General features: G+C 40.8%; 2 protein-coding genes across 4 annotated transcripts in view; both read right to left on the reverse strand.

The window, feature by feature from the left end:
• The window catches only part of LOC123977760 (plakophilin-4-like), a 58,419-nt gene extending 45,037 nt beyond the window's left edge, over positions 1-13,382 (reverse strand). The window contains exons 1-2 of one of the 2 annotated variants that reach the window (XM_046060725.1): positions 13,144-13,382; positions 12,144-12,344 (exon numbers count right to left, since the gene is read on the reverse strand). In XM_046060725.1, coding sequence (XP_045916681.1) covers positions 12,144-12,284 — 141 coding nt within the window. In that variant the 5' untranslated portion in view covers positions 12,285-12,344; positions 13,144-13,382. Of the gene's footprint in view, positions 1-12,143; positions 12,345-13,139 lie in introns of both variants that reach the window. The other variant, XM_046060716.1, reaches the window with a different exon arrangement.
• A 1,192-nt stretch (positions 13,383-14,574) lies between these two features.
• lg01h7orf57 (linkage group 01 C7orf57 homolog) lies at positions 14,575-27,750 on the reverse strand. 2 transcript variants are annotated; one of them, XM_046060743.1, is made up of 8 exons: positions 27,601-27,750; positions 26,636-26,683; positions 26,166-26,339; positions 24,637-24,724; positions 24,065-24,194; positions 22,986-23,050; positions 22,400-22,500; positions 14,575-17,418 (listed from the first exon to the last, which is right to left on the reverse strand). In XM_046060743.1, the coding sequence occupies exons 2-8, from the start codon at positions 26,676-26,678 to the stop codon at positions 17,360-17,362; spliced, it is 660 nt and encodes a 219-aa protein (XP_045916699.1). In that variant the 5' UTR covers positions 26,679-26,683; positions 27,601-27,750; the 3' UTR covers positions 14,575-17,359. The 2 variants fall into 2 exon arrangements, with proteins under 2 accessions (XP_045916699.1, XP_045916708.1); XM_046060752.1 differs by having other exon boundaries at positions 26,636-26,701; positions 27,601-27,738.

Raw genomic sequence — 27,750 nt, forward strand, 5'->3', positions numbered from 1 at the left:
TTCTTTTAGGCAGGCTGGAGCAGAAAACAACTCACCTTTCTCAAGTTGTACAGTGATGTCACATGTGTATGAAGGTGGATCAAACAAGCTAATCTTAAATGTCAAAGTAGAGAGGAGCCTAGTAGGCCTATTTATTTTCATTCATTACACAATATGAATAAGCTATGCAGACAGTTGTAAAGAAAGAACATCTTTTTCTTCTGTTCTCTACTTATAGTTACACAGTATTGGGGGTGTGGGCTGTATTAAAAGTATCCACTGTTCTCCCATGCTCTAACACACAGTAACGATGAAATGTGTGCTGTTCTCACATTCTTCCTCTGTATGTACACATAAACAACAAGGCAGGGAAATATAAAAGGAATTTATTTTATTGTTTGGGTACATTATTGTTCAGTGTACATGCTCACATCTGAAACAAACTTTACGTGCTTGATAACTCTCCCACCCCGCAGACATCTACACACCAATACCGATTTATATTCATAGCGGCAAGTGCTATGTAGCTCCACATAGGGGACACTGGAAGTGACATATAACACCTTCATGCGGCGTCGGAACCGCGTAGGAAATTCACAGCCGCACCGGCAGAGCTCCAGAATATGGAACTCGGCCGGCTCACACGCGGACGCGCTACAAGTGCGAGGGCCCGCCCAACGCTGCTTGCAGCTTTAATCATTATTATTCCTCCGTGCGTTTTGGCCTAATTCCGATACTGCGGCTTAGATGGTAAGTGCTACATACATGAAACTCACAGGGTAGGTTCAGGCCCATGAGACGACGGCATGCGAAAAAATTCGCACACTTCTACCTGTAGGGGACGCTACAAGCAAGGGCCAAAATTTGGGTTTTTCAAATTGCTGTAAGTCCTGCATACGAAGTCGGATATCAAAAACCTTATATCCACGCGTGCGGGGGATGGAGCTGAATCTCCTGGTATAGGCCACGCCCATTTTCGCCTAGACTTTTTTTTTGCTACATCGCGAAAACTGAAAAACCTATTTTGATTAATTCCTCCGAAGCCGCAAGTCTGATCGACACCAAACTTGGCACAGACCATCTCTGGACCAACCTCGTATAGGCTTGTGCTCCCCAGATTGATACGTAAAAAAATTTTCCAGTCATAAGCTAACAATTGTTTACGCAAAACGCTAGTAACAGGAAGCGATGTCATATCTTCGGTTTGCAATGGCCGATTGATACCAACCTTGGAGCACTTATGTGGGACGCCCGCCTGTGCAAAATCTCCGTAACTGCATGTCCCTTTAATTTCAAACTCTGGCCGTTTATTCTCCACGTGGCATTAACATTACGATTATTTTTATTAACACTACTGTAAATATGTGTACCAACAGGCTACAGCAACATCACCTTTACTGTCTGTACCTCTGTGTGTACATTGTGTAGGCTGCCTACCTCCCCTCTCTCTCTTTCTCTCTGTTCCTCACTTGCCCTCTCTCTCTCTCTCTCCCTCTGTCTCTCTCACCCCCAACCGGTCGAGGCAGAATGCCGCCCATCCTGAGCCATGGTTCTTTTTGGATGGATTGGCATGGATTTTTTCCTTGCCTATGTCGCCTAGTGCTTGCACTTGGTGGGAACTGTTGAGTTTCTGTAAATATCATCACAGAGTATTGTCTAGACCTGCTCTTTTATGAAAAGCGCTCTGAGATAACTGTTGTGATTTGGCGCTATAAAAATAAAATTGAATTGGTACCAAAGATATCGCCTTGGCAAATACTGGGAGTTCACACACCACAAGTTGCTGTGATGACAAACTGGTCATTTAAGTCGAGACACTGCAGGTGAACAGAGAAAAAATCTACTAAAAATCTAATAGATCTCACCATGAAACTTTCCTAGTTGATTACTTATATTGAGACATTATTTTTTGTATTACAGGTTTTCTGAAATATTATGTTTAAATATGGAAATGAGGTAGAATCTAATGAAATATGCGCTAATTTGCATATATTTCAAGAACTGAAATCTGAACACTGGATAAAGTCAAGTTCCAAATTATTGTTTTATTTTGTGGACACATTATACTCAAATGTTTTTACAGAGGGGATTTTGGATATCTCTTTTTATTCAAAAAATAATGTCATAAATACAGGCATAAAGAGCCACCTGCAGAAAGCTAAATCAGGACGTGACGCATCTAAACCAATCACATTGTCAGAAATCGACACTAGCCAATGAGGCGTGAAACACACGCCTCTGTAATTTCACAATTGGTTCCTTGTTCAAAGGAAATTACCATATTTTGATGAGACAGCATTGTGCAGAAGAGAGAGCTTTCCAAAGGTACCAGGGATGATATGATGCGAGAAATCTACAGACGCACAGAGACAAACTTTAGTAGAATTAACTACTAAATGTATATTTCTGACTTTTTTCCCCACTAGTCTGAAAGAAGACATGTTAAGGAAGAAAAGTAGCCCAAAATCTTAAAATTGACCGTGATAAAACAATGTTTTTGCCTGCCGTGTCTCACCCTAATAAACAAAAAACAACGGCTGTGTCCGAAATCCCCAATTCACTACTCCTTACTACCTATGTAGGGAGTTGAATGTAGAGCACTATATAATGAGCTCACTCGCATTATTAAAACAACACTTTTGGACACTACTCCGATCGTTATTTCGGTGCCGTTAATTACATCATTGCCATCGGACAATCAGTTTTTTCTATCAGCACAATATGGCTTGCTTAGTGACCATCGTTGTACGCTACTTTCAAAATGCATTCTGGGATACATTGAGTGGACTATATAGGGTATAATAATTATCACCATACATTCGAACAGAACTACAAAATGGCGAGAAAAATAGCGAGTAGTGGGTGATCACCATGACGACAGCCAACACTTCATATTCCGGAAGCAGTATTTAGAACTTCTAAACATCTTCCATCAGAAAATCACTGACCTAAGCAATGAGTTACAAGCAACACGTTTCCATTTATAATATGGCTGACAAGGACCTCCAAGTCGTCAGAGGAAGCCAGCTCTCCTCTGCGTCTTCAGATTACATAGTTCAGGACTTAATTGGAAAAGGCGCCTTTGCGAAAGTCGCCAAGTAAGCCACCAATGAGACTGTGGCTATGACGATAACGTCAGTGTCTCAGGCAGAAGAAGAGGATGGCATCCTGCAAAAGCTGAGGGCTTTCGATCCTGACAGATTCAACTTTGTGATTTGAACTGCTGGATATGAGTGTCAAGGAATTTGTGAATATGAGACAGACTTCGTCCTTTCTGCTGAAAGAGATCCGGCCTATTTTACATCAGGTGGCTACAGCTCTGCAAGTTCTGAAAGGATTAGAGATCACTCATAAAGATCTCAAACCTGATAATATATGCTGGTGGACCAAGGTCAAACTAATGGACTTTGGCTCCGCCTGCGATGCCTCAAAAGCAAAGCAGGGCTCATATATTCAGCCCAGGTGGTACAGAGCTCCAGAGACCATTCTGGGTCTCCCCTTTAACGAGGCCATAGACATGTGGTCCCTGGGCTGCATTGCTGCCGAGCTGTTCCTGGGCTTTGTGCTTTACCCTGGAAGCTGTGAGTATGAGATGATTTGGAGTATAACACAAACTCTGCTGCCAGGGTACTTCCTCAGCGCTGGACTCAAAACGAGTCAGTTCTACCGGAAGACTTGGCCAAATCTGTGGAAACTTATGACACCACATGAGTATACACGCATTCCATGGATTGACTGCATGTTCAGCTCCCTGGAATGATCTGAGGAAAATCCAGCAGGAGCCTGACAGTTGTGTGTCAGAATCAAACACCATGGCATATAAGGCTGATCTGGAAAACTTTGTGGTGCTGGTCAAGCAGATGCTGCAGCTGGATCTAACTCAAAGAATAACACCCAGCCAGGTGTTGCAGCATCCTTTTATTACAATGAGTCATCTAAAGGACTTTTGTTGTTCTCAAAGTCTGAGCTCAGATCAGGGTGAGGCTGAGGCCACCCAGCAGCCTCTCTCAGAAAACCAAGTATCCCGCAGATTCTCTTGTGGAGCTCAAAGCACACAAAACCTACTGTCACTGTCTGAGGAGGATATATCTTGCAAGGCCCACATCAAGCCTATTGAAAAAAGAAAGAGGGCCAATGCTATAACTTTAAAGAAACGCAACAGAAGCCCAGGCAGCACCTCTAAGTAAGGAAGAAGAGGAAGATTTGTAGAGGTAGATCTCCTGTAAAAAGGCCCTTCGGTGAAATTTCAAAGGGCAGCAAAGGAATGCCAGATATCCCTTACCCAGAAAGGAAGAGGAGGAGGATGACCACACATGCAGAGGAGAAAGACCCAGAACTACCAATCACCTCTCAGGAGGTACCTTACACTGTGATCCAGGTCAAATCTCAGAAGATCTGGGACTGATGTCTGCTAAGGTACTTGCATCCGTCATGAAGAACGAATTGATGGAACTCCAGCCAGAGTTTCCTTCAATCATGAATGAATATTCCTGCATCAATGCAAGTGTGGAGAAATGGAAGGCCAGGGAAGATCAATAAGGACAGGAAGGCCATCATCACATGCATGAGAAAGGCTGTTGGTAACTTTGACGGTGAAGTTATTGAACATCCCCTCCTGAGATATGGATGGAGTCCACTTCACCAAAGAAGGAAATGAAATCTTTGTGACCAGCATCCACTGGGACCTAAAGAATATTCTTCAGAAATCTTCTTCAAAAAAGTACAACTGACAAAGACCAATGAAATAAAAATAAAAATGTTCAATACATTTTTAAATGATTGTGTACAGTGGTGCAATGTCTGTAGGGACAAAACAGAGTTATAAATCCCTGAACGAACAGATTTCCAATTCATAATTAGCAGTGGTGTTTAAAATTTACAGTTTACTTGACTTCTGTCTGGGCTCATCGTCTACTCTTTCATGTTAGGTCAAAATTGGATAATTCGATAATCTTCAGGGTATACAAGGGGAAAACACAGGCTCTAAAAACAATGTGTTCTTTGAGTTTTCTTGTCCTATTTTTCAATAAAATATTAATTCTATAATAATATATCAACTTTGACTAACGTCTGTAATTTGTAGGAAAGTAGGAATAAATTTAGCTGAGATTTTCTGTGTCCGTATATCTGTCTACATACAGTATACTGTATATAAATGGTACAAAGACAGAAAATATTAATGTGTTAATTAATACATTAATCTATGTATGTATGTATGTATTTATCTATCTATCTGTACAGTCGAGTGAAAGCCCTTCAAATCATAATCCTTTAAAAACTCCAAAAGATCCTTAGATTTTTTTTATCTGTTTAAGTCTCTTGATAAAAGCACTTTTAAATTTGGTTCAATCCAATCAATTACTGCATTTTTCAAGGTGATAAAAGTAAAGGTATATGGAAAAAAGAACAATGAAATACAATCACATATAGGAAGATAAAAATGTGTGATTAGTACAAGTGAGACAAAACCCTTGATGAGTTTATAAAAAAGAAAAATAAACAGGAAAATAATACAATGTTGCAAGAGATGATCTGAACGAGAGTAAAATACAACATGGTGAAAAATAGGCTGCAGACAGGACAACACCTACAGTATGAAGTGTCACTGACAGTATGCCATTCAAACATGGTGTTAAAACGTGCCGCATACTGACACAGCGTCACTGCTGACACCGCCTCGTTGCTCCCACGTCTTCTTGCATCACTTCAGAGCAGCACAGAGACAGGACAAGAACACACAGCCCATTCTTGTTTCAGCCTTGGCACGTTATGGCACGCCTTGAGGGACAAACAGAACCACGTCGTGCCCTGTGCCAGTCACCTTGTGATGTCTGGAAACACGCCCAGCCCTGCCAGGCCGATGCAAACCCGTGCTAGGCGATGTCTCGTACCAGCTGGGGGCTACCGGACGATTCGCCATGGCTTATTTTGCGCCGTCACAGAGTGTTTTTCTCTCTCTTATCGAGTGACACCAACCACAGACCTCTGTGTCTTATTCCTATTTGCTGTATCTAATCATAGCCCAGCAGTTTGGTTTATCCAGACTGCATCTGTGATATCCATGAAATGTTTGGCCTAGTTCTGCTAGTTCTTGCAAAAACCCAACATCTTGAAGGGAGAATTCACAATTAAAGACTTTGTTACAAAGACAGCTTAATATTTTCAGGCCCATTTTGCTGCTCAGAGAAGCATTTCACTTACTCTCACAAATATCTGTCCAACATATTGCAGATGATGTAATGAGGCATGTCTTGTACAGCAGGAAACTTTTCAGCCACAACAATCGTTTATGTCTTCTACTTCCTTCCAGCGGCAGTATTTTGCATTGACGTTTAAAACAATAATGCAAAGAGAAATCATCACAGGTAAAGCAGAGATACCAGTTAATACACCCACAAAAGCCCCAATAGACATGAATGTCATGATTCCCGCTTTTGTTTTTCCATTTCTCTTGCTCTTTCCCCCTACACGTGGATTTTCTTCCTTGATTTCCACCATATGGATCAACAGAAATCAGCTTCCACAGTGACTTTGCTGCAGACTGCTAACGTGACACGCAACCTTGGGCATCTGTGATCCCGAGTCAACAAGGCAGGCTGCAACAAGAGGCCATCATAATATCTCTCTAACCAAAAATATGACAGTAAGCACGCATTCAAATCCAGGCAGATGTCAACCAGAAACTGTTTTGAGCCTCAGATATCATCAGGGGCAGGGCAGCGCCAGGGAGTGACATAACTGGATTGACAGAGCTGGTTTAACCCTCAGATTCAGATTGTGACCCTGCAGCTCATATGAAGCGAACCTCTTGCAGGAAAATCGGCCACACAGCTCCTTCAATCATCTGTTTCGGTAAATTTACTTTGATGATGAGCGATGTTTCTCCACTTAATCGCTAACATCAATCCTAGCATGTTGAGCACTGACGTGGCCCAGTTGTTGTTGCTTTGTGGAAACCCCTGCTATCTTGGGAGCTGTTTTGCTGAGCATTCATATTCTTTTTCAGCAACACCATGCATCACATTCATACTGAGGGACCCTAGCATAAAGACTAGAAACATGGAGAAACAGCTAGCCTGTTGCTGTCCAAAGGTGACAAAATCTGCCACACAGCCCCTCTAAAGCTCACTAGTTAACACGTTGTATTTCGTTTATTTAACAAAAAACAAATTGTAAATTTGGCATTTTACAGGGAGTTGTGTGCCAGACTATTTAGGAGCAGAAACTTCCTGAAATCTCCTCTACTTGCCTACTGTAGCATCCTTTAAATACTAGCAAACATCTTTGTGCTAAGCTAAGCTAAATGGCTGTTGGCTGTAGCCTTATGATGAACAACAGATATACTGACTCTCCACAAGTATCAAATAAGCACAGATCCCAAAGTGTTAAACAATTACTTTAATTTACAGCTTATTTAATGTGACAACAAAGATACATCTAAGGTAAGTGACTGAGAAGTTATTGTACTTAAAGGAAACAATCATTGCTGGCCAAAGCTGCTGAAGTATGCTGATGTGTTGGAGGTCAGTTTCAACGTCAACGCAAACAAGCACTAAACTCTTGTAAAATACAACTTTGGAATGAACATTCTGTGACAGTGCTGTAAACTGTTCAGGTCTGATATCAGGGACATGTTTCAGTCTTGATTTCATTTTTGAGTACCTTTGCTACAAGCTGCTGTCTCAACATCTAATCAATCTCACAATGTTTGCTCAAGAAGTGACAGAATTAAACAGTGCACTGCCACCGCGTAGGTTTTAAGTTTCCAAGTTGCCACATATCCCACATTTCCCTGCTCATGCCTATCACTCTCCTACCTTTAATGGGCTAAATGAGAGAAAAGTGGAAAAACATCGGGCCCCGAACACAATGGAATGCAATAACTGATGTGCTTCATTTAGCACGTCTAATTTGACATTTCTGTGGAGGAACTGCAGGCGGTAGATTTGACGCTTCAGCAGCGCTGTTGCCTTCATTTCAACACAGAGTAAGGTAGAGCCATCTGATTATATATTCTGGTCACAGCCTGTCCAAGTTAGAATGATAGACATGCTGTGTGTTGTAAAGTGTTTTTTGTACTTTGTTAGATGTTTAACACCCATCTCTTGTCGTCCTGTTAACAACATGCAGCCCCTAGAGAAATCAGGAAAGCTGCTCTTTTCTCTGGAGCGGCGACATGATGGCTGCTGGACTCACCTCTTCCCACAAGTCTTCAGGTCATCGTCATCGTCTCTCAAAACAACCCATGTGAATGTCTCAAAAATGGTTCATTCAACAATTCAACAATTTATGTTGTGTCTCAAGTACATTTAATAGCAATAAATTAATTTTGCTTCAAATTTAAATCTGGTGTCTTCTTTAAGTTTGTATTTGACAGAATATCTTATTATCTAAATTAAAAGTACTGAAACAAATGTTTACGTGACATAAAAAGGCAAGGTATTATTTTGGCTGGTGAAAAATATGTTTGGCCGGTGGATTTTTTCATCTACCAGTGCCATTGGCAGATGAGCCAAAAAGTTAATTTCCACCCCTAAATGCATATCAAATACTCTCTTGCACACATTTTTGAAAAACTACTTTTTAATGTGATTGCATAATTTTTGGGGGGTGTATTTTTGCCTTTATTTGATAGCTGACAATAGTGACTGACAGGAATCATGGGATCAATCATGAAAGAGGGGTCACATAGGCAACTTAACCATTAAGAACACCCCAATTACACGTGGTATTAAAATGCAATCTATATCCGGACACCTTATCCAAAGAAAGGAAAAACGCATGTTAATGAAAGATTTAAATGCATCATGATCGGAATGTGATCGGATATGCCTGACCACATTTAGTCTGGCTTGCTTTGTGTTCGGATCTTTGGTACGTGTAAACACAATCCGTAGCTTATACCATGCTAGCATCCATGCACGACACAACATTATAGCCTACAGATATTTGTTCTTAGCTAGCATAAAGTATAGCAAGTGAGAAGACTAATAATGAGTTTATTCAGTGCAAAAAGATAAGGTATTCAACAGTACAGTGTGAAAAATCTAAGCAGTTCGGGTGGGAAATGAATGATATAACTGATCTGCTATTAGCAACACTTGTAATTTATCTAGTCACAGAGTAGCTTACACGCCGTACTGCAACAAACTGACATCTTTTTTATACAAAGAAAGGAATAACTTCATGGATTACATTTGCTGAAATTACAAGAGGGAAAAAATAATTAAGAATTTGTTCTAGACAGTACCCTAACTGAGCAACTCACAAAATTACATGATTTGCTGTCACCTCAAATTACTTGTGCAGGTTTTACTCTTGAGGACAGAGATTTGATCTCAATAAGGAATGAGGAACGAATTCAAAACACTAGGTGTAAACAAACACAACATATGATTGTTTATTATCCGCATGCAGACCCTGGTGTAAATGGTGTAAGACACCCATGTGGAGGCGTACTTTTTTCTGTTCATCCTCCAAACGTTCCTTCCTCACAAAAATTTAAACTGCTTTAACACCCATTTACACTTTCATTCAAATGACTCTGACATGACAGCCAGCTGACCCAAATGGGACTTCATCGACTCTCAAGGTGTAAACCATCATACAGAGGATAAATGACCGGCACTCACTACCAGTCAATCAGAGCTAAAGAAGCCTGTTGGATGAGAGGTAAAGTGTCCAGGTGCCCTCGACCTAACCCTTCTGGACATGGATCAATTACTCAAACCAGCCTTATTGGATCACATTTCACATCATCTCTTCCCACAACAACTCCCAGTAACACGTTTAGTAGCTCAATAACAACGCAACTGCCTCCTTTGCCTCCCAGGAAAACATAAACATAAGTATTTGTATGTAACTAAAAGACCAATGCTGCTGTTTTCCTGGTGAGGACTGTGTGAGGACTCCTTTCAGACATGTTTTATGAAAGTTGTGCAAATCAAACGTCAACACCACAATCAAACTTAGTCTGTAGAGTTTTTCTGTTCTGCGAACTAGATGCAAGGAGTTCTAAACAGTAATGATTGTTGATTCAAACACATTGACCTTAAACTGATTCAGTATCCATTCCTATTAATTACTGACGTATGATGATTCTGAATTAAGCTTCTGTATGAACACTAACTATGGATTAGAGCACAAATGCTTTTTTTGCAACTTTGAATGTTCTTATCATGAAGGCAGAAATAAACAATATATCCAACAATGCAATGCATGTGCAGGAAAATGATGCTTCAGCCATGGATTCTCATGTGGGAAATGAGCCGCTCAACAAAGGCGCTCCTGCTGTGTTCAATGAAGTTCAACGCAACATCTGGGAAGCCAAATGGCTTTTTTCATAAGTTCACATCAGTTGAGTATTAGGAGAAATCTGAGGCTCGCATTTCTGTCCGTTAGCTCCAAGGAAAGTTGCAGATTAAAAGTAAGAGAAGATTCTCTTTTCTTGGACATCATAAGCCTTTAAATAGCAGTGTCACACACCCAGGGAGTAAGTTGATAACATGGCCACTGTCCAGGCATAATTAAGAGCAGCAGCACAGACAGACTCCCATGTTGACGAGATGGAAAGAAGCATAAAATAGCGGGGGAAAGAGATAGACGGAGTTCACAATGCAGCTGTAAGCGTGATTTACTCTGTCATTAACAAACAACACAGATCTGATGTCTTTAAATTAGTCTCAATAGACGCATGTCATCTTGATGTATCTTTGACTGTAAACTCACATCAACATTAAGCGCTCAAAATGTCATCATTTGAAATCTCACATTGTTTAATCAGAGATAAAACTATATGGAGGTCCTAGGAAATAATTCATTTGAGTTTTAACAGAATTTTGGGTGCTCAGCATGGAGGCCGATTACATTTCAGGAGATTATCCTCTGGATTTGGTCAGTAAATTTGGGTGAATCATACACCTTATATATCTCATGAGCACCCTGATACTCCCCCTTACCAAAGTCAGAAGGTGATACGTAGTTGGCTTGTTAGTATCATGGATGAATTACTAAAGAGGCCTAGTGAGTACGGCCCAGAGTCACAAAACTGACAGAAAAGCGACACAAATTATCACAAAGAGACGCAAAACGACCATAAAGAGACTCAAAATGATGACAGAGAAGCAAAATAATAACGGACACGCAAATTTACCACACAGAGACTCAAAACGACCACAAAGAGACTCAAAACAACCACAAAGACACAAAACAACCACAAAGAGACACAAAACCACCACAAAGAGACACAAAATGATGACAGAGGCGCAAAATGATCACAGACACGAAACAACTATAAAGAGACAAAATGACCACAAAGAGACACAAAACAACCACAAAGAGACACAAAACGATGACAGAGACGCAAAATGACCACAGACAAAAAATGACCACAAAGAGGTGCAAAACAACCACAAAGAGACACAAAATGACCACAGACGTAAAATTACCACAAAGAGACACAAAACGACCACAAAGACACAAAACGACCACAAAGACACGTAAAACAACCAACAAAGAGACACAAAACGACCACAAAGACATGCAAAATGACCACAAAAAGAATTAAATTACCACAAAGATACACAAAACGACCACAAAGACATGCAAAATGACCACAAAGAGACACAAAATGACCACAAAAAGAATTAAATTACCACAAGGAGAAACAAATTGACCACAAAGAGCCACAAAGAGATGCAAAACGACCACAAAGAGACACAAAATTACCACAAAAAGAAGTAAAATTACCACAAGGAGACACAAAATGACCACAAAGAGATGCAAGAGACAAAACTTATAAATAACAAATATCATTTCATGTTAGAATATTTAAAGTCTACAGCTTATTATTGCAGGGCTTTATATTTCTTAACACATTTTTACTTCTTGACAACTTCTTAAATTAGACGAGTGATTGTGTGCAATGAGGTCCCCAGACAATTTGAGTCCAATGCGACCAGGGCACACGGGTTACATCCTGAAGTAGATGTAGAAGAAGATCACTCATCCAAAGAAGAGAAGAGCTCCATAAGAAAGTAGGAAGGTGTCAGTGTGAACGCAATTAGCAGGAAAGATCAAAAGTGAGCAAATGACCAAGAAGTGGAAAAAATAAAGCACATATAACATACATCAAGGGTGTGACTGCAGCATCTCCTGGCTCCTACCTGCTCTTTGACAGAAGCCAGGAGGTTGGTGGTGGTGGTGGTAGTGGTGGTGTTGCTGCTGGCGTTCGGAGGGAGGGCGTGACCACTCTGCCCCTCTCTGACCGCCATGGGCCCTTCCCTCTCTGCGTCCCCCTCCTCCATCCCCTCCACCTCGCAGCTATAGTCCAGAACTTGCTGGCTGCTGAGGCGCCTTCTCTGACCCTGCAGAAGGACAACAAGCCGGTCAGAATGTGGACAAGGAGAAAACACAGTGAAAATCAGTCAAACCCCCAGGGGCCTCTCAGTGTGTCAAAGTGCGATGTTACAGGGAACATATTCTGTACTACTATAATAATCCTGCAGGGATACACTTTGACCTTAACCTCTGTGCTATTCTGTTTTTTAAACCTCTGTAATATCTCAGCAGGGACTCAATCTTACGATATTACTACATTATTCCTACAATGCCCCAATGGAGACTTGCAGCGAGACTGTGGCTTTTTATGCACCTATAGTATCAGTCTCTATAGGGATTCACAATTTGGCTCAATAGTTATTATAGTGCCATCCCTTATACATTATTTTATCTCCTGTGATATTATGAGGCTAATGTGGATTTAACCCTTCACTGATATACTAATTGCATATCTACCCACAAATAAATAGTTTACCTTAAAGGTTATGCATTGCATGTGTGCATGCAGGCTGCGAAGAAGGCATGGCATTAACAGCATGTCACGTTCATGACCCCCCCCCCCCATGTTCGAGCTTGAGTCGTCCGTGATAAACCTTCATCATACGCTACATGCAACCTGTCTGTCAAATGTGCACATCAATCACTCAACCACCATCTGGCAGCCAAGGACGAGGTCACACCGACTAACCGGACCGGAGAACGGGGAGCGCGGCTGCACTGAAGCGGAGCCTCCTTCTCTTGTTTCTGTGCCTGGTTCACACAAGCCGAGCTGCCCGGCCGGCCGGCTGCCTGGCGGGCAAGCGGCTGTCAGTGCGACTCACCTACCAGATGTTGCTGTTAGAAGCAGGCCACAGCTGGCTCGATCAATCCTGTTACGCATCCATCCTCCTCCTGCAGGCGGCCGTGACACCTACTACATTCCCCACGCGCCGACGCAATAAATAAACAAAACAAGCCACAAACAGTCCCTTGCGCCCCCACACACTCCTCGTGCAGAATTGTGTTTTTGTCTTTTCTCTTATCCGGTGTGGGTTTTCAATGCACCCATCTGCCCCTGGCGTCCGCGCGGCACCCAGCCACCCACCCACCAGCCAACCCGCCCTGCCACTATTACCGATCAGCGGCGTGACGTCACCATGCGGCGATGGACATATATATATTCCGATACAGGAATCGAGCAACCGCGGATGCACCGTTGCAGTTGCAGAAGCCGTGTTCAGTGAGGTACAGCGGGCAGCTGCGTGCAAACAGGCGCTGCTGGAGAGGAGGGAAGCGCGCGCGCGCGCACGTGTGTGTGCGCTCTTCCTCTTCCCTGGCTGTAGGCCTGGCTGGTAGTAAAAGTTTATTAAGTATAAATTGTAGTTCATTTCATGAAACCCCATTTCCGTCAAGATTTTTTGTTTTGAATTCTATTCACCTCCACTGTATTTGGGTGGGGGTGAAATTTGAGACATCTCAAAATCTGGGCAAAAAACCCTACAACTATTCACACAGCCAGAAACCGGTATGGATAATTTGCAGTTTCGGTGTACTGGCCCTTTAAGAACACACTACAGCTGCTGTAACCTCTGCCAGTTGTGGATGAAGGATATTTTACTCACTTTAGAAATACTTTCAAAATTTTCAAAAGTACAAAATACAAAAAAGTACATAGTCAAAAAAAAGGTTAAAGGCTAGAGGTGAAGCACATTTTAATGAGTAGCTTGTGAATTTCCCCAAGGATCAATCGGGGCTTATCTTATCTAAACGTATAATAATTTATCATCATTTATTTGTTATTTATATTTTGTATTAATAATCTGAAACAACAAAGTATCTAAAGTTATCAAATATTTGTTGTGAAGTACGTACAGTACTGCTCTCTGATTTATAGTGGAGTAGAAACAAAGTAGCATAACATGAAGACACTCAACAAGCACCTCAAAACTACTGTAAACACAAGAACAGAACTTGAGTAAATGTACTTTCTCTCCACTATCTGCTTATTTTTAAAAGTCTTGGAAGCTCTAATCACATTAGATTGTTAGAGCCTCCAACTTTAGAGCAGCAAAGGAGCGAACGTGCTTTGAATATTACTGTTACAATTAATTTGATCTGATTGAAGATTAATTCATGCAAGTACACTTGTTAGAAAACTCCCATTACTTTGAAACATGTTAAGAGTACCAGATATAAGCTGATTTAGAGTGATGCAAGTCATTTCAAACTAGTTGTTTGTTAGTTTGGTTTCAGGAAAAAAAAAAACAGTACACAAAGTTCATGCACATGCCCATTTAATGATAATCGAGTCTGTGTGCAGTCATCAAGATGAGGGGGACACTATTTTTAACTTGAAATACTGTACCTGAATATTTTAACAGCTCTTAAAAATAAACCAGTTCTTCAAAGCAAACTATATCAAATCATGATACATTCGCCATTCCATGTACTGGAGAAGAAAATCCAGTGTCTTCAAACACAGGAAAGCATCTAGTTTGTAACACATGACACTTTTTAAATACCACATACAGATAAGTTATGTATCCTTGCTTAAATATTTAGTGTTGGGAAGAATGTGACCAGACAGTTGTGTTGAATGTGACACATCTCTTGTAAAAGTTTGTAAGTAAATTCTTTTCAAATGGGAGTCTGGTACTGCAGCATCATTTTGAGACGTAGGTGATGAATGTATTGGATTTACTTGGACAAACTCGGAGCTTTAATCTGGCTGTTACACCCAAATAAATCATCCCTATTCTTTTCATTTTAAGAGCATTTACTTCACCCGACAAATCTAGGATTAGGATTTTGCTGTCACTTTCAGGTTCACAGTCGCAGCTAAAATACTATAACCGTTAAATGACTCAGGGCTGAACTGTCCATCAGATGTCAAAGAAATCTATTACTTTCTTTGAGATATCCTCACAGGCAAGCCAATTCTGCAGCCACACGAGCAAGCAGAGGAGGAAGAGATGAGGCATTTCAACGGTCTGCTGTGGTCTGGCTTCTAAACTGACCAGTCAGTGTAGCTGCTTCCTGTCTCCTCCACGGATGAACATTTCATATCAGTCAGTCAGTCTCATTCAGGTCCAGGTTCTTTGTAATGATGTTCAAATTAAAAACACCTGCACTTAATTTAATGCAATTAAAGCCACATATTCACATTGACCAGAATCCATTTTTTAGTGGGAAAGTGTTTTGTCTCTGTTGACACGGTTTCTGCAGCTTTCAACAGCTTACTTTAAAACATTATTAACACCACATGAACTGCAATTTAATAACTGTTTCACAATAAAACTGGATCCAGCGTCTGGAAACCAGTAGGAATGATAGGGCCTAGAAATCTTTAGATCCCATTTAATCAGCAACAATAATTCCTCATGATATAATCAATGTATTTAAAGCAACCTTGACTCGGATACACAGCAGAAAAATAGATGGATTAACATGAGCATCCTAGCTGCTGTTTTTGTATGTGGAAACAGCAGACCGCGTTTCCACTAATATTACTGCCAACAGAGTGCAAGAGAAAATATTTAAGACTCAATTTTTACTTTTTTTAAAATAAATTCCATCTAAGGCCTTTTAGTGTTTTAGGAAAGTGAATTCAATGTTTAAAGACCTGCAGGTCTGGTCTTCGTTAAAAAGAGGTAGAAAGAGGGGTACCACCAGACTGAAATCTGTCAATATTGAAGTTAGTATGGTCTGACCATGCATCTCATATGCAAAAATGTTGTTGCGGTAACCATTTCTCGCATCTGAACAGAATCCCAAGTCCCATCAGACAGATAAACACACCACATGAGATGAAGGGTTTGGTGTGACCAAGCAGTGCGCAGTAAGTTCTCCTACTGATCTCAACAAAGTCAAGACACTGCATGAGCAGGTGGGCATATTCAGAACTCACTTTTTCAAACTCGCCTACCTTTACAAATCACATGGAATTACACCAGAATTGATTTTCAGCTTGTCAGTCTGCTGAAGGTGGCAATTGTCCCCTAAATTTCCCAGCTTTACCTGTTGATGAGTTTGGGGTTATTAGGCTGAATGTGAATGCAATAACACTGAAGGGCTTAAACATGCAGATTAGATCAAATCTAGTTCCATCATTAGCAAGCTTCTGACATATTTGGACCGGCATGAAACACTGGCACTGTTACTGATATCCTGATGACCCTGATCTAATTAGTATTCAAAATCTTCTGGAGTTAATTGACCAGTTAGTTTGAGAATTTTTTCTCATTCGACTGAAAGTCATAAAGTTGCAGCTTGCACAGTCAAATTATGCATGTTTCTCGATTTTAGGAACTAAAAAAAACAACAGAAGTGTAGGTTGGGATATGGGGGAAGAGCAACCTTTTGCAGAGCAGCAACCTAAAAATCATTTGTGGCCCATTTTGTGGCTGTGGCCATCAGTATGAACTCTGGCATGCAGCCTCAGCTGCAGGGATGCTGTCTCAATGAATGATCGGATGCACCCCTGCAGCCGAAAACACACAAGCCTCTAACAGAAAGCAGGAGTCCTTGATCAAAACAAATAATATTTCACATCACTGGAACAACAATTCATTAGCACTAACACTTAAAGTTCACTAACTCGATCTTCATACAACCAGGGAAGGAAACTAACACCAGCAGGTGAATTTAAGCCTCAGCTGGTAGGACTGTCTCCACTTTCAGGCATCATTCTGGGTTTAAAATCAAACTGGCTGGTGAAATAGTTTCACTCAAACAGCTTCTGCTAACCCAAAATGTTCAGTTTCCTGCCCTGCGCACAACTCGTCTTTCAAATCGAGATGTACAGAAATAAAAAAAAAACACAGCGAGCAACAATACATCTACTCAACAAAATCTGTCTCAACTCTTCTTACAAATCAAAGCAAATAAATAAGAGAGGACAGTACCTTTGCATAAACATGGGTACAAAACCGAACAGTCAGTGGGTGTACAATAAATGCGAGTGAATCCGAGAAGGGCGGAGTGGTGTGTTCGTGGATTCGTGATACCATGAACCAGTGTTAGGACAATCCCCGTTTCCCCTTGAGAAGAGAAGCTACACGCACTACTCAAGGTCGTCCACGTCCTCCGTTGCGATGGTGCTCGTCTGTTCCGAGGTCACGCCTGTAAAACACAGCAAATATCAACATCGGAAGCAAACAAAAAGCCCAGAATGTCCCCTGAAACTCACACCACTTCTGTAAATAATCCACATCCTGATCATCAATTAACCTTTTCTGTGTCTGGCTTTTCATTTGTCATGACATTCTCTAATATATATTGGGTTTTTGGACTAACTGATTTAATTTGAAGACATAACGTAGGGCTAGTATTATTATTATCTACAATTATGACATATTATAGGACAACCATTAATCGAAAATAATCCACAATTAAATAGTTGCAGCCTTGATCATTTTTTACGGACATCTGAACTGCAACAAGCCCTTTCTTTGTGGCTACAACAATTAGCATTAGTTGTATGTTAGCTTGCTTTAAGCTTTTATACAGGTCTCTGGCCACTTTTTCCACCCAGTGTGTATTTTGAGTCAGGACTTAGTCCACAACATGATGTTGTCAAGTTAAGGTCAGAAAGGTAGCAACTTTGCTGTTAGAATTCAGTTACTGTTACCTTAATTTAATCTAAACAACATTTAACTCAATGCCAGGAAGCCCTGTAGAGAGCTGCCATTTTTGTTACATTCCCCTTTCTCCTGTTTTATGTGTTGTTAGGTTTAGGATTCTAACTTTCCTGTTTGGGGTACTTTATTTAGTGTTTTATTAGGCAATCTGGTTTGTTCTTATTTTGGCCCAGTTTCAGAAAGCGGGATTAGTGAAAATGTTAAGCCTGAGATGAGGGGAAACTTAAGAGAGCGAGATCAGATAAACCTAGATCAGTAACTCCGGCAAATCATACTGATGCTCTTCCTGCGGAGGTTAGGTTCACAGGATAAGATGGAAAACCATCAGTTTCTCTCGGACTCCTCCCCTCCTGCGGAGCCTGAGGCGGCTGTCTGACACTGTTTCATTCCCTCATTCATGCTGTCGATATCAAAGCACATATCTGAATGCATTTACATCTTAAAAAACTTCAAAATCCCGGTGAGATAGGCTATTAGTTTTTTTCATGTCCCAAACATGATCTTGAACATGACTACTTTATGATTACTCTGTCATCGATGTATGGACGTATGGATGTATAGTCATCTCCGCACATTGTGGATTTAGCACAGAATAAAATCTATGTCCGTCTTTAGGTGTAACACTGGGATTCTGGACAATTGCACTGAAAACACTTACTGTAAGCTATATTACTGCAGTAATATAGCTTACAGACCGCAGATAGTTCCCAGAAGTCCCGGGCGGGCAGTTGAGCTCGACAGTGTGGGTGATGGCTGACTGCTTTTTTAACACGGGGTGTTAAGCCGAGCCAGGACCTTCCTGCAGCCAAGTGGACAGCTAACTGTCTTCCTCCTCGCTCCCTTCATGTCTCTAAAGTGAAAGGAGTCTCTGTCCTAGAGGGGCGTCTCTGGGACTCGTCTCATCTGTAGCCATCGTTGGTTTCCCTTCAGTATAAAACGGTAACGTCAGCTCACCTTTGTTTTGTACATGAGACGTTGCTGCTGTTAGAGTTAGCTGGATCTAGGAGAGCACGACACGTTGAACACGGTGAAGCGATTCTTCAGATTCACGCCGTGTTGAAGGAAACGCTTCGTCACGTTGGAGTTGCTTCCTCCCTCGCACCAACTCTTAGATTTACAGTAATGGGATTACTTTTAATTTGATGTTTAGTGTGAGGGATTATAATTTGAAATTCAGTAATTAGAGACGGTTCCAGGCAGTTGCCTACTTTGCCAAGTATAGTAACTGTTTAAACTGAAACTGATCAATGAAGAGTAATCTTTCATGTCTGTGAAGGTTCTCAGTCATCCATGTCATAGTTATCCAACGAAGGTTGAGGTCAAGGGCAACTGGACATCATCAACCAAGTCCAGTTGCCCTTGACCTCAACCTTCGTTTGAGTAATCTTTCATATTGTAGTCACACTGACTGGAACATTCCTATTGTAGTTATCATAGGCCTACTGGAGATAATGTGACTAGGCTATTTCTGACTGAGGATGACTGTTTTGACAGCATAAATAAAATACTAAAGAGCAAGATTTTATTAATGTAAAATAGACGTCTAAAACTTCACAGTCAGTTTGAACCCATAGACACATTTTCCACCGAAAAAAATAAATAAATTAATAGGCTAACCTACTGGGTGTGACTGTGACTTTACAATCATAGGTCCATGAGTAAACTGTGTCTTATATTTGATCTCTAACTATTGCGGATTGCCACTGGCATTTAGTCCCATCAAGTTACAGCTTATTTAATACAGCTTTCTATTTAAAATTGAATGTAATGGGCTGTAGCACATTCATTCATTAAGGAAATTCCAGTCTGGTAAATGATGAATGAGCAATGCTGTATAGTAATAATGTTAACGTATTGATCTGTCCTCAACTCCTGCCTTTTAGAGCCAATCATGGTCCACGTTGGCACGCATTCATATTTATAGCTCCACCCGACTCAAATGGAGGCTCTGCCTTTATTTATCTGTTGCCATTAGGGCTGCAATAATTACTCGACATGATCGACGATGTCGACTATAAAAATGAGTCGACGTGAAATTTCATTGTCGACGCGTCGTTACAAAGATGCAGTTAAAGGGGGAGAGGGTAATCGTATTAAGAAAATTTCTGGTTGTTCATTTCTAATTGCAATGCACTACAGGAAGTGCTGGGGGCAGTATCGCTTCCACTGTCTGCCATGACTGCATGAATGAAGCATGCAATGAAGTTTTGTACGCCGTTTCATCACTAAATACACTTTTTCAAACAGGTTTTGAGTCGAGAAATCAACTTAGAACTTGAATGTTGGCAGTTTTTACAAAAGTTGATGGCGAATCAAATATGTGCCCAACGTTTTTGGGGTTGAGAAGCTCCACAAGAGCCTGCGAGGTTAGCGGTCCCAGCTGGCTGGGCCAGTCACGCCCACAAAGCCTTCTGGTCCCAATTACTCAGACAACTGCAGCAGCAATGACAGAGGAAAGGCCACAACTATTTTGTCTTTACAATCTGAGAAATGGTTTAACATTTTAAAGTAAATCAAGAAACATCTGGCTCATGATACACAGAACATTCTCTGCTTGTAAAACTCAGAAACACTAAATTAAAAATACACTACAGAAGTAGTATGATAGGGACAGACATTACATTGTTAGTGTACAGTTGTGGTTGTAGTACTTGCTTTTAATTTGCTTTTATTTTCTATTAGTTCCAAAGCAAAAATCTTTGTTAAAAAGTTAAAACCTACTTGGCAATAAATCAGATTGTGAGCTTATGGTTCTGGGTGATAAAGCCTGGCTGTTATCTTGGAGCAGCCTCTCCATAGTTCTTTGCATTCTTGGTTTTGAGGTCTCATGGATGGTGCTGGCTACGAGAATGCTCTTTTAGGTGTGTCAGCAAGTGTTAGTAAATCAGTGAATTATAGGAGTATCCTACTCTGTCTTCCCCACGCACACGCTTTGCTTCCATCAGGCTCAACGTACTAAGAGTTGATTGAAGTAATATTGATCAGCTGCTCTGGAACCAAAAATTCAGAGTTTCCCACCTCAGGCTCAATCAACTCAGAGCTCAGGGAAAAGCCCAGAGTTCATTAAGCCTGCTTTCTGAAACGGGGCCCTGTTTCATTCAAGCTTCCATATCTGGTAACAAAAAGTTCTTCAGAGTCTCCATCTAGTTAGGGCCCGAGCACGACCGTGCGAGGTCCCTATTGAATTTGCTAAGAGCTCTCTCTCTCGCACGCAAAGTAGGCTCCATTGACAGGGCCTAAACATACTCGAAAACTCACCAAACTTTGCACACATGTCAGGACTGGTGAAAAATTTCGTATTTTATGGGTTTTGCGCATGGGCGTGGCAAAATGACTCGCTAGCGCCACCTAGAAAATTGGAAAAAATTAGCCCCTCGTTCACGTTCAACCTACATGCATGACATTTTCTGGGGACATGTATCATATCAAGACGCACAAAAAAGCCTCAAGAACCCATACCCTAAAGTCAACAGGAAGTCGGCCATTTTGAATTTTACGGCCATTTTTGGATGATTTACACACTTCGTACTTTAACGAACTCCTCCTAGGGATTTATTCGGATCGACTTCAAACTCTGCTGTGCCTTCTAAAGGCATTGACGATGAAAAGTTGTGCTATCTGTGAGTTTTCGTCAATGGGCGTGTCTGTGGCATCGATGATTCGCCATGAAACAGGAAGTTGTTGTAACTTCAGTGTACATGCTCACATCTGGACCAAAGTGTACATGTTGGATGAGAGTCCCGCCCTGAACACATGTACATGCTGACATTCACCCACAGTCATAGCGCCACCTGCTGGCAACAGGAAGTGACTTAACGAAGCATGTTTGACCTACATGTACGAATTTTATGTGGTACGTGTATCATGTCCAGACGTACCAAAAAGCCTCTTGGAGCGATGCCCTAAAATCAACAGGAAGTTGGCCATTTTGAATTTTACGTCAAATTTTGGATGATTTACACACTCCGTACTTTAACGAACTCCTCCTAGGGATTTATTCGGATCGACTTCAAACTTCTGCTGTGCCTTCTAAAGGCATTGACGATGAAAAGTTGTGCTATCTGTGAGTTTTCGTCAATGGGCGTGTCTGTGGCGTGGCGTCAAAGATCAACTCTTCGTCGTGACACAGGAAGTTGTTGTAACTTCAGTGTACATGCTCACATCTGAAACAAACTTTACGTGCTTGATAACTCTCCCACCCCGCAGACATCTACACACCAATACGGATTTATATTCATAGCGGCAAGTGCTATGTAGCTCCACATAGGGGACACAGGAAGTGACATATAGCACCTTCATGCGGCGTCGGAACCGCGTAGCCAATTCACAGCCCCACTGGCAGATCTCCAGAATGTGCAACGCGGCCGGCTCACACCCGGACGCGCTACAAGTCTGAGGGCCCGCCCAACGCTGCTTGCAGCTTTAATTTCATTTTGTAATCTGAAAAGAAGCCCGTATCATACTTGAGGCATCGTCGTCATTAGGCGACTTCTTCTTGTCCTCAACGTAGCCGTGACTCAGCAGCTTGGACATGCTGACCGGCGGAGCCTTCTTATCATGAGCCCTGAAGAGGGGACAGGAAACAGCAACATCATTAAAAACATTATATATACACATTCTTACACTCTCCACCTAATTCATCTTACACCTAGTCGTTCAAAATATTTTCAAGAAGAAAACAACATTTGATGGTTCGAGCTTCTCAAATGTGAGGATCTGTTGATTTTTCTTGGTCTTAAATTATCGTAAATTAAATATTTTTATTTTGGTTTTTTTTGGAAAAAGACGTCATGTTGGACTTAAAGAAGTTGTGGCGGACATTTTTCACTATTTTCTGATCTTTTACGCGCCAAAAGATTAATCCACTAATTGACAATAACAGTTAGTTGTAGCAGCCCTTTTGTGAAGAATCTAAGGTCAAGTGCTGACGTTACAATAAGTTCAGGAATCTTAGCACCAAAAAGAAAAATTAAGATACATTTCTATAAAGTAGTATATTTACTATTTTAGTTGCACATCTCTTAGATAGAACAGATGGGATTTACTCACGTTCTCTTGTATTTGTTGGCCATGGCAAGACCCTCCATCTGACTGGCAACACCATCAGGAGACATCTGTGAGATGGAATAATGAGCCGGACTCACGGTTATTTGTGTAGCCCTTGTAGCCCAGCTGTGACCTGAATGTAGCTGCCGCATTATTAAACTAGTGAAGACAAATCAGTGTGGATAGTTCTGACTTCTGCATACACATTGATTGACTCACTTCATGGACAAACATACAGGCAAACAGTGCAAAGATGAAATGATGGAAGAAAACTTCACATGAAGTTAGCCATGCAACAGAAAATGACTAAATGACAAAACAGACTCAAACCAAACAATATAAATGAATAAGCACTAAATTCCCTTAAAAACTTCAGACTCTCACATCAGACATTCTCCTACCAATAAAACTGATTTTAAACTGACAGTAATACCATAAACCAGATCTTTTACATTTTGACTGGGTAATTTTCCCCCTATAAATATGACAAATGATATAGTGTGAGGAATATATCCTAAAAAAACAAGGTTCTCGTTTTTTGAGAAAGGGTCTTTTTAGACGACACTTGAGGTCTTTAAAACAGCAAAAATAGTTGCTTTATTGCAAATCTTTTTCTCATGTAAATATTCTTAAACTGAGGTTGGATTTCAAATATGGTATGCAACATCTATTTCCTTCATAATACTGTTTCTCTGCAAGATATTAGTGTTGATAGGACTACCAAGAAATATGGAGCATTAAACCAGGTTTTCTGTTACCTTGATATAAAGAAAAATAAGAAGCTTGTATGAAATGTAGTGTTTCATCAGCTCCTCTCAATGCGTATGCGGTTGCATACTAACTTGAAACATTATATTAATCAGAGTTATCACACAGAGCTAAAGAAAGCACCGGCAGAAAATGAAATCCAAATGAATTTTAACCAAACTGCGAATGCCACGATGGAGCAAAATCTGATGAAAAAAGGAAAAAAAGAAAGGTGGTGGTAAAATGTAAATAAATAAATAAATAAATAAATAAATAAGGGATGGAAGACATTGACACGATATCAATGTTGGGGGTGACTACTTTGTTCCATTCACCTTATCTTTATCAGGGGAAAATCTATCAGTCTCTCTTTCCCAGGTCGAACCATTATCAGTGCCAAATGGAGCAGCCAGAGTTCGCATGCCTGCCTTCATCTGGCTGTCAGGAGACGCTGCTTTGTTTCCGCTGTAAGCACAAAACCACGGTGATATACGATGTGAAATAACTGCCACTTATCACATACTGGGGAATCCGGGCTGTGGCCCGTACGCCTGGCTTGTGCTTTGTCTGGCTCTTAGGAGGAACAACGAGCATTTATAAATGTTGTGTTTCATCTTAAATCCAGTTGGTGGATCCGATTTTGTACTTCACCAATGCTTTCTTTCAAAGTCAAACCCACAGAAAGTTTTTTTCTTTAATAAGCTTCATGTTTTTTAACAAATCATAAACTTCTCAACATCGATGTTAGAAACCACGTATGGAAAATAGGCTCCAGGTTCCAACACACATTTTTCCAGGTTGAAAAATGTGTGTTGGAAAACATTAGAAAATGACAGCATCTCAACATGTAGCGATGCATCCTCGTCGTGTTAGACTTCTTATTTGTGTATCTAAACAATGTCCTTACTTCTTTTTCTCATCATCTCCAAACCAGTTCGGTGGATTGTAGGCCTGCCTTGGTTTGTCATCACCATCACCATCATGACTCAACAGCCCTGCAGGGGGGTGGGAGGGATACAATGTTCAAAACACTGTCAGCACTTATGAAGCACTGTACCATCTCTCACCTTTAAAAGCACAAATTGATGTTTAACCAGTAGTCTATTCAGCTCAGGGGCTTAACAATTAATGTACTACAAAATAAAATGTGTGTTTTAGGCCGCATGTGTGACAATTCCCATGCTGCCCACTATTCTTCAGCATTACTACCACACTGTTGACAGGAAAAACAAATCCTATCTGGAACATTCACATGAAAATCGACATTGACCTTTTCAGTGCAGGAGACTTAATTGTGCATGCACAGCAACAATTGCTGAGCAGCAGATTTTCCCCCAAAATATAAATGTAATGTAAATGCTCCGTATTTGTATTTGCCTTTCTAGTCTTTCAACCACTCAAAGCGCTTTTACATGATTTTACACTACATCTGCATTCACACACTGAGCCTAAGTGCTCAAACAGAAACTAACATTCACATGGGTCTGCAATTCAGAGTTCAGTATCTTGCCCAAGGACACTTCGACAATTTGGTGCTTAGTAGATAGAATGTGTGCCAAACTTATCAAAAAACCTAAAGCATTAGTAAAAGACAGCAAACCATATTAAACAACTAGTGTACAGGGTCTTAAAATGCCAATTTTTATACTGGAGTTTAGTGTTGTCTCCACTGCTCCTTACCTCAAAACAAGAAATTTATTTCTGCTATTGTTAAAATACTTAAAAAATAAATATACTGAGTCTTGTGCACCTTTGTGGAAAGAAAGACAAGCTATTTTAGCTAACAACTGGAGCTATAACCCATAAAACAATAATAGCTAACATTTGCAGACATTTCATGTCAAGTGATCCCACTTTGCATAAAATATTCATGTGGAACTCAGCCTAGAACTTTTCAGTACAAGAGACCTACAACAAACGTGTGTCCCCTGGTTTTCCCAAAATGTATGACAAACATTTTTGGAACAGGTTTTCTCTTTCATGTGGACCAATAGGCTGCTTGTTCAGGATTTGCACTTCAAAAAGACTTGAGCCAGAAGTGGTGCCAACATCAAACGAATCAGCTGGGATGTTTGTTTTTAATACTCAAATGTGATAACTTCCACTTTTTCTACTGACTATACTTCACTCTGATGGAAGGAGCATGTTTTCTCATCTAAATGTGCGAAAACACTTCTGTTGCAGTACAGCAAGAAACTACTGGATATTGATAGATTTGTTACCAAAATTTAAGTCACTACAAATTGCAGGCCAATATATCAAGTAATAATTATGGCTGTTCGAAAATATCATTTACAATAACCCACTGAGAGCATCACTTTCACACAAGCAATCCTTTTAAGTGTGTAAGCATTTCAGTGCATTCTGCCATAAAAATCTGAGGGTCAGCATCAGTACAAATAATAACACACATTTTAAGCTCAGAGAAACCTTTACCTTTGTGCCCCCCCCCCTTTGCAAGCTTGACGTAGTCCGAGTCACTCTCAAATATCCCAACTCGCCGTCCGCTGGTCCTCTCCGCCGGAGTACTTTCGTCTGCGCTCTGGGACAGACCGGGAATCTGGGAGGTCGGTCCAGTCATGCCGGCATTCACAACCCCAGGCTTTATGCCTGCAATAATGTCAGAATTACATCTGCTTGCTTCGCTATGTGGCTCCTATTATGCGCAAAGTTATGCTTCATTGGCAAACTGGAAACATGTTCAGCCAAATTCAATGATCTAAAGTCATCCTTTCTTGTCTTCTTGTTGTGACTTCAAGCTATGAAGCTAAAAATGTCTACATTTAGTGTTAGAAATGTTGAGCTTTGAGTATTTGAATGCATTACAGGTGATTGAGCCAGAGAATGTTTTGGATTTTGGTTTGGAAATGGAGGCAAATACATCTTGAAGTATAATTTAGTCTTACCACCGGGCTTGGTCCTTCGATGGTTGGGTACAGCTGCACTCATTTCAGCTGAAAACAGAACACAATCTGATGACCAAAGGGAAAGGGTTTGTTAAGGCCGAAGTGAAACATACCATCAATTTAAGGGTACCCATTTGTGAAATAATCAAACATAAAATATGAACTCATGGCCTAAATTAGCAGTAGCTTATTGGTAAAATCTGAACACATCCAAAACATAAAATTTACATTTTAAAAGATGTCTTGGCCTTTCCCCCCCCCCTCACACATCTTCCACCATAATGGTCAGAGAGGGGCAGTGGCCTAAAAGCATTTATATAAATTTTTATTAAAAATTAATTGCTTAGTGGGTAGTGTGTCGAATTTACCAAAAGACCAAAAACATTCATTAAATCTAGCAAATCATGTTAAATACGTGGTGTACCGTTAATTGATAGAAGCGCAATCAGCAATTTTTCTGATGGAGTCCGGCCTTGTTTCTCCGTATGAAACAGGGCGGCCCCTCTGCGCTCTTTCATCGTAGTAGCGGCAATTAATTTATTGTTAAGATAACTAACAGATATAGAAGAACTCTTGTCTGCGTATGTGTGGAACAAGGAACATTAGCTAACAATTGCAGATACCGTCAATAAAATACGGCAAAATTATGAGACATTTGAAAATATAACCCAATTTGCAGAGGATGCATTCATGCCATCGGGGGTAAATATTTAGTTTGACCATACACACAATGTACTGCCTATATATAAAAGCACACAATATTGATAGACATGCTACAAGCATCTTTTTCTAGCGGCATAGTTTTACTTAGCAATGTAGCTAACAAAGCCAGGCTAACTTAGTTAGCCACCTAGCTTGTTGCCGCAGTGGCTTTTCAGCGCCAACCTTATTTGCGCTACAACAGGGCTAGTTTTTAGGTAAGCAGCTAACGATACTACTCGCAGAAAATCAGACGCGTATCTTACTTTGTATGTTATTTAGCTTTTGTTGAAATTATTGAGCGGCTTTTTGCAATTAAAACCCGTTAGCTTCCTCTTGTTCGGCAAGGTACCCGGCTGCACCGCACACACTTCCTGTGGCACCTGCTACCGACTTCCGGTAAATTCCGACAAAGG

This window comes from Micropterus dolomieu, linkage group LG01 (assembly GCF_021292245.1).
Source record: "Micropterus dolomieu isolate WLL.071019.BEF.003 ecotype Adirondacks linkage group LG01, ASM2129224v1, whole genome shotgun sequence".
NCBI classification, from domain to species: Eukaryota; Metazoa; Chordata; class Actinopteri; order Centrarchiformes; family Centrarchidae; genus Micropterus; species Micropterus dolomieu.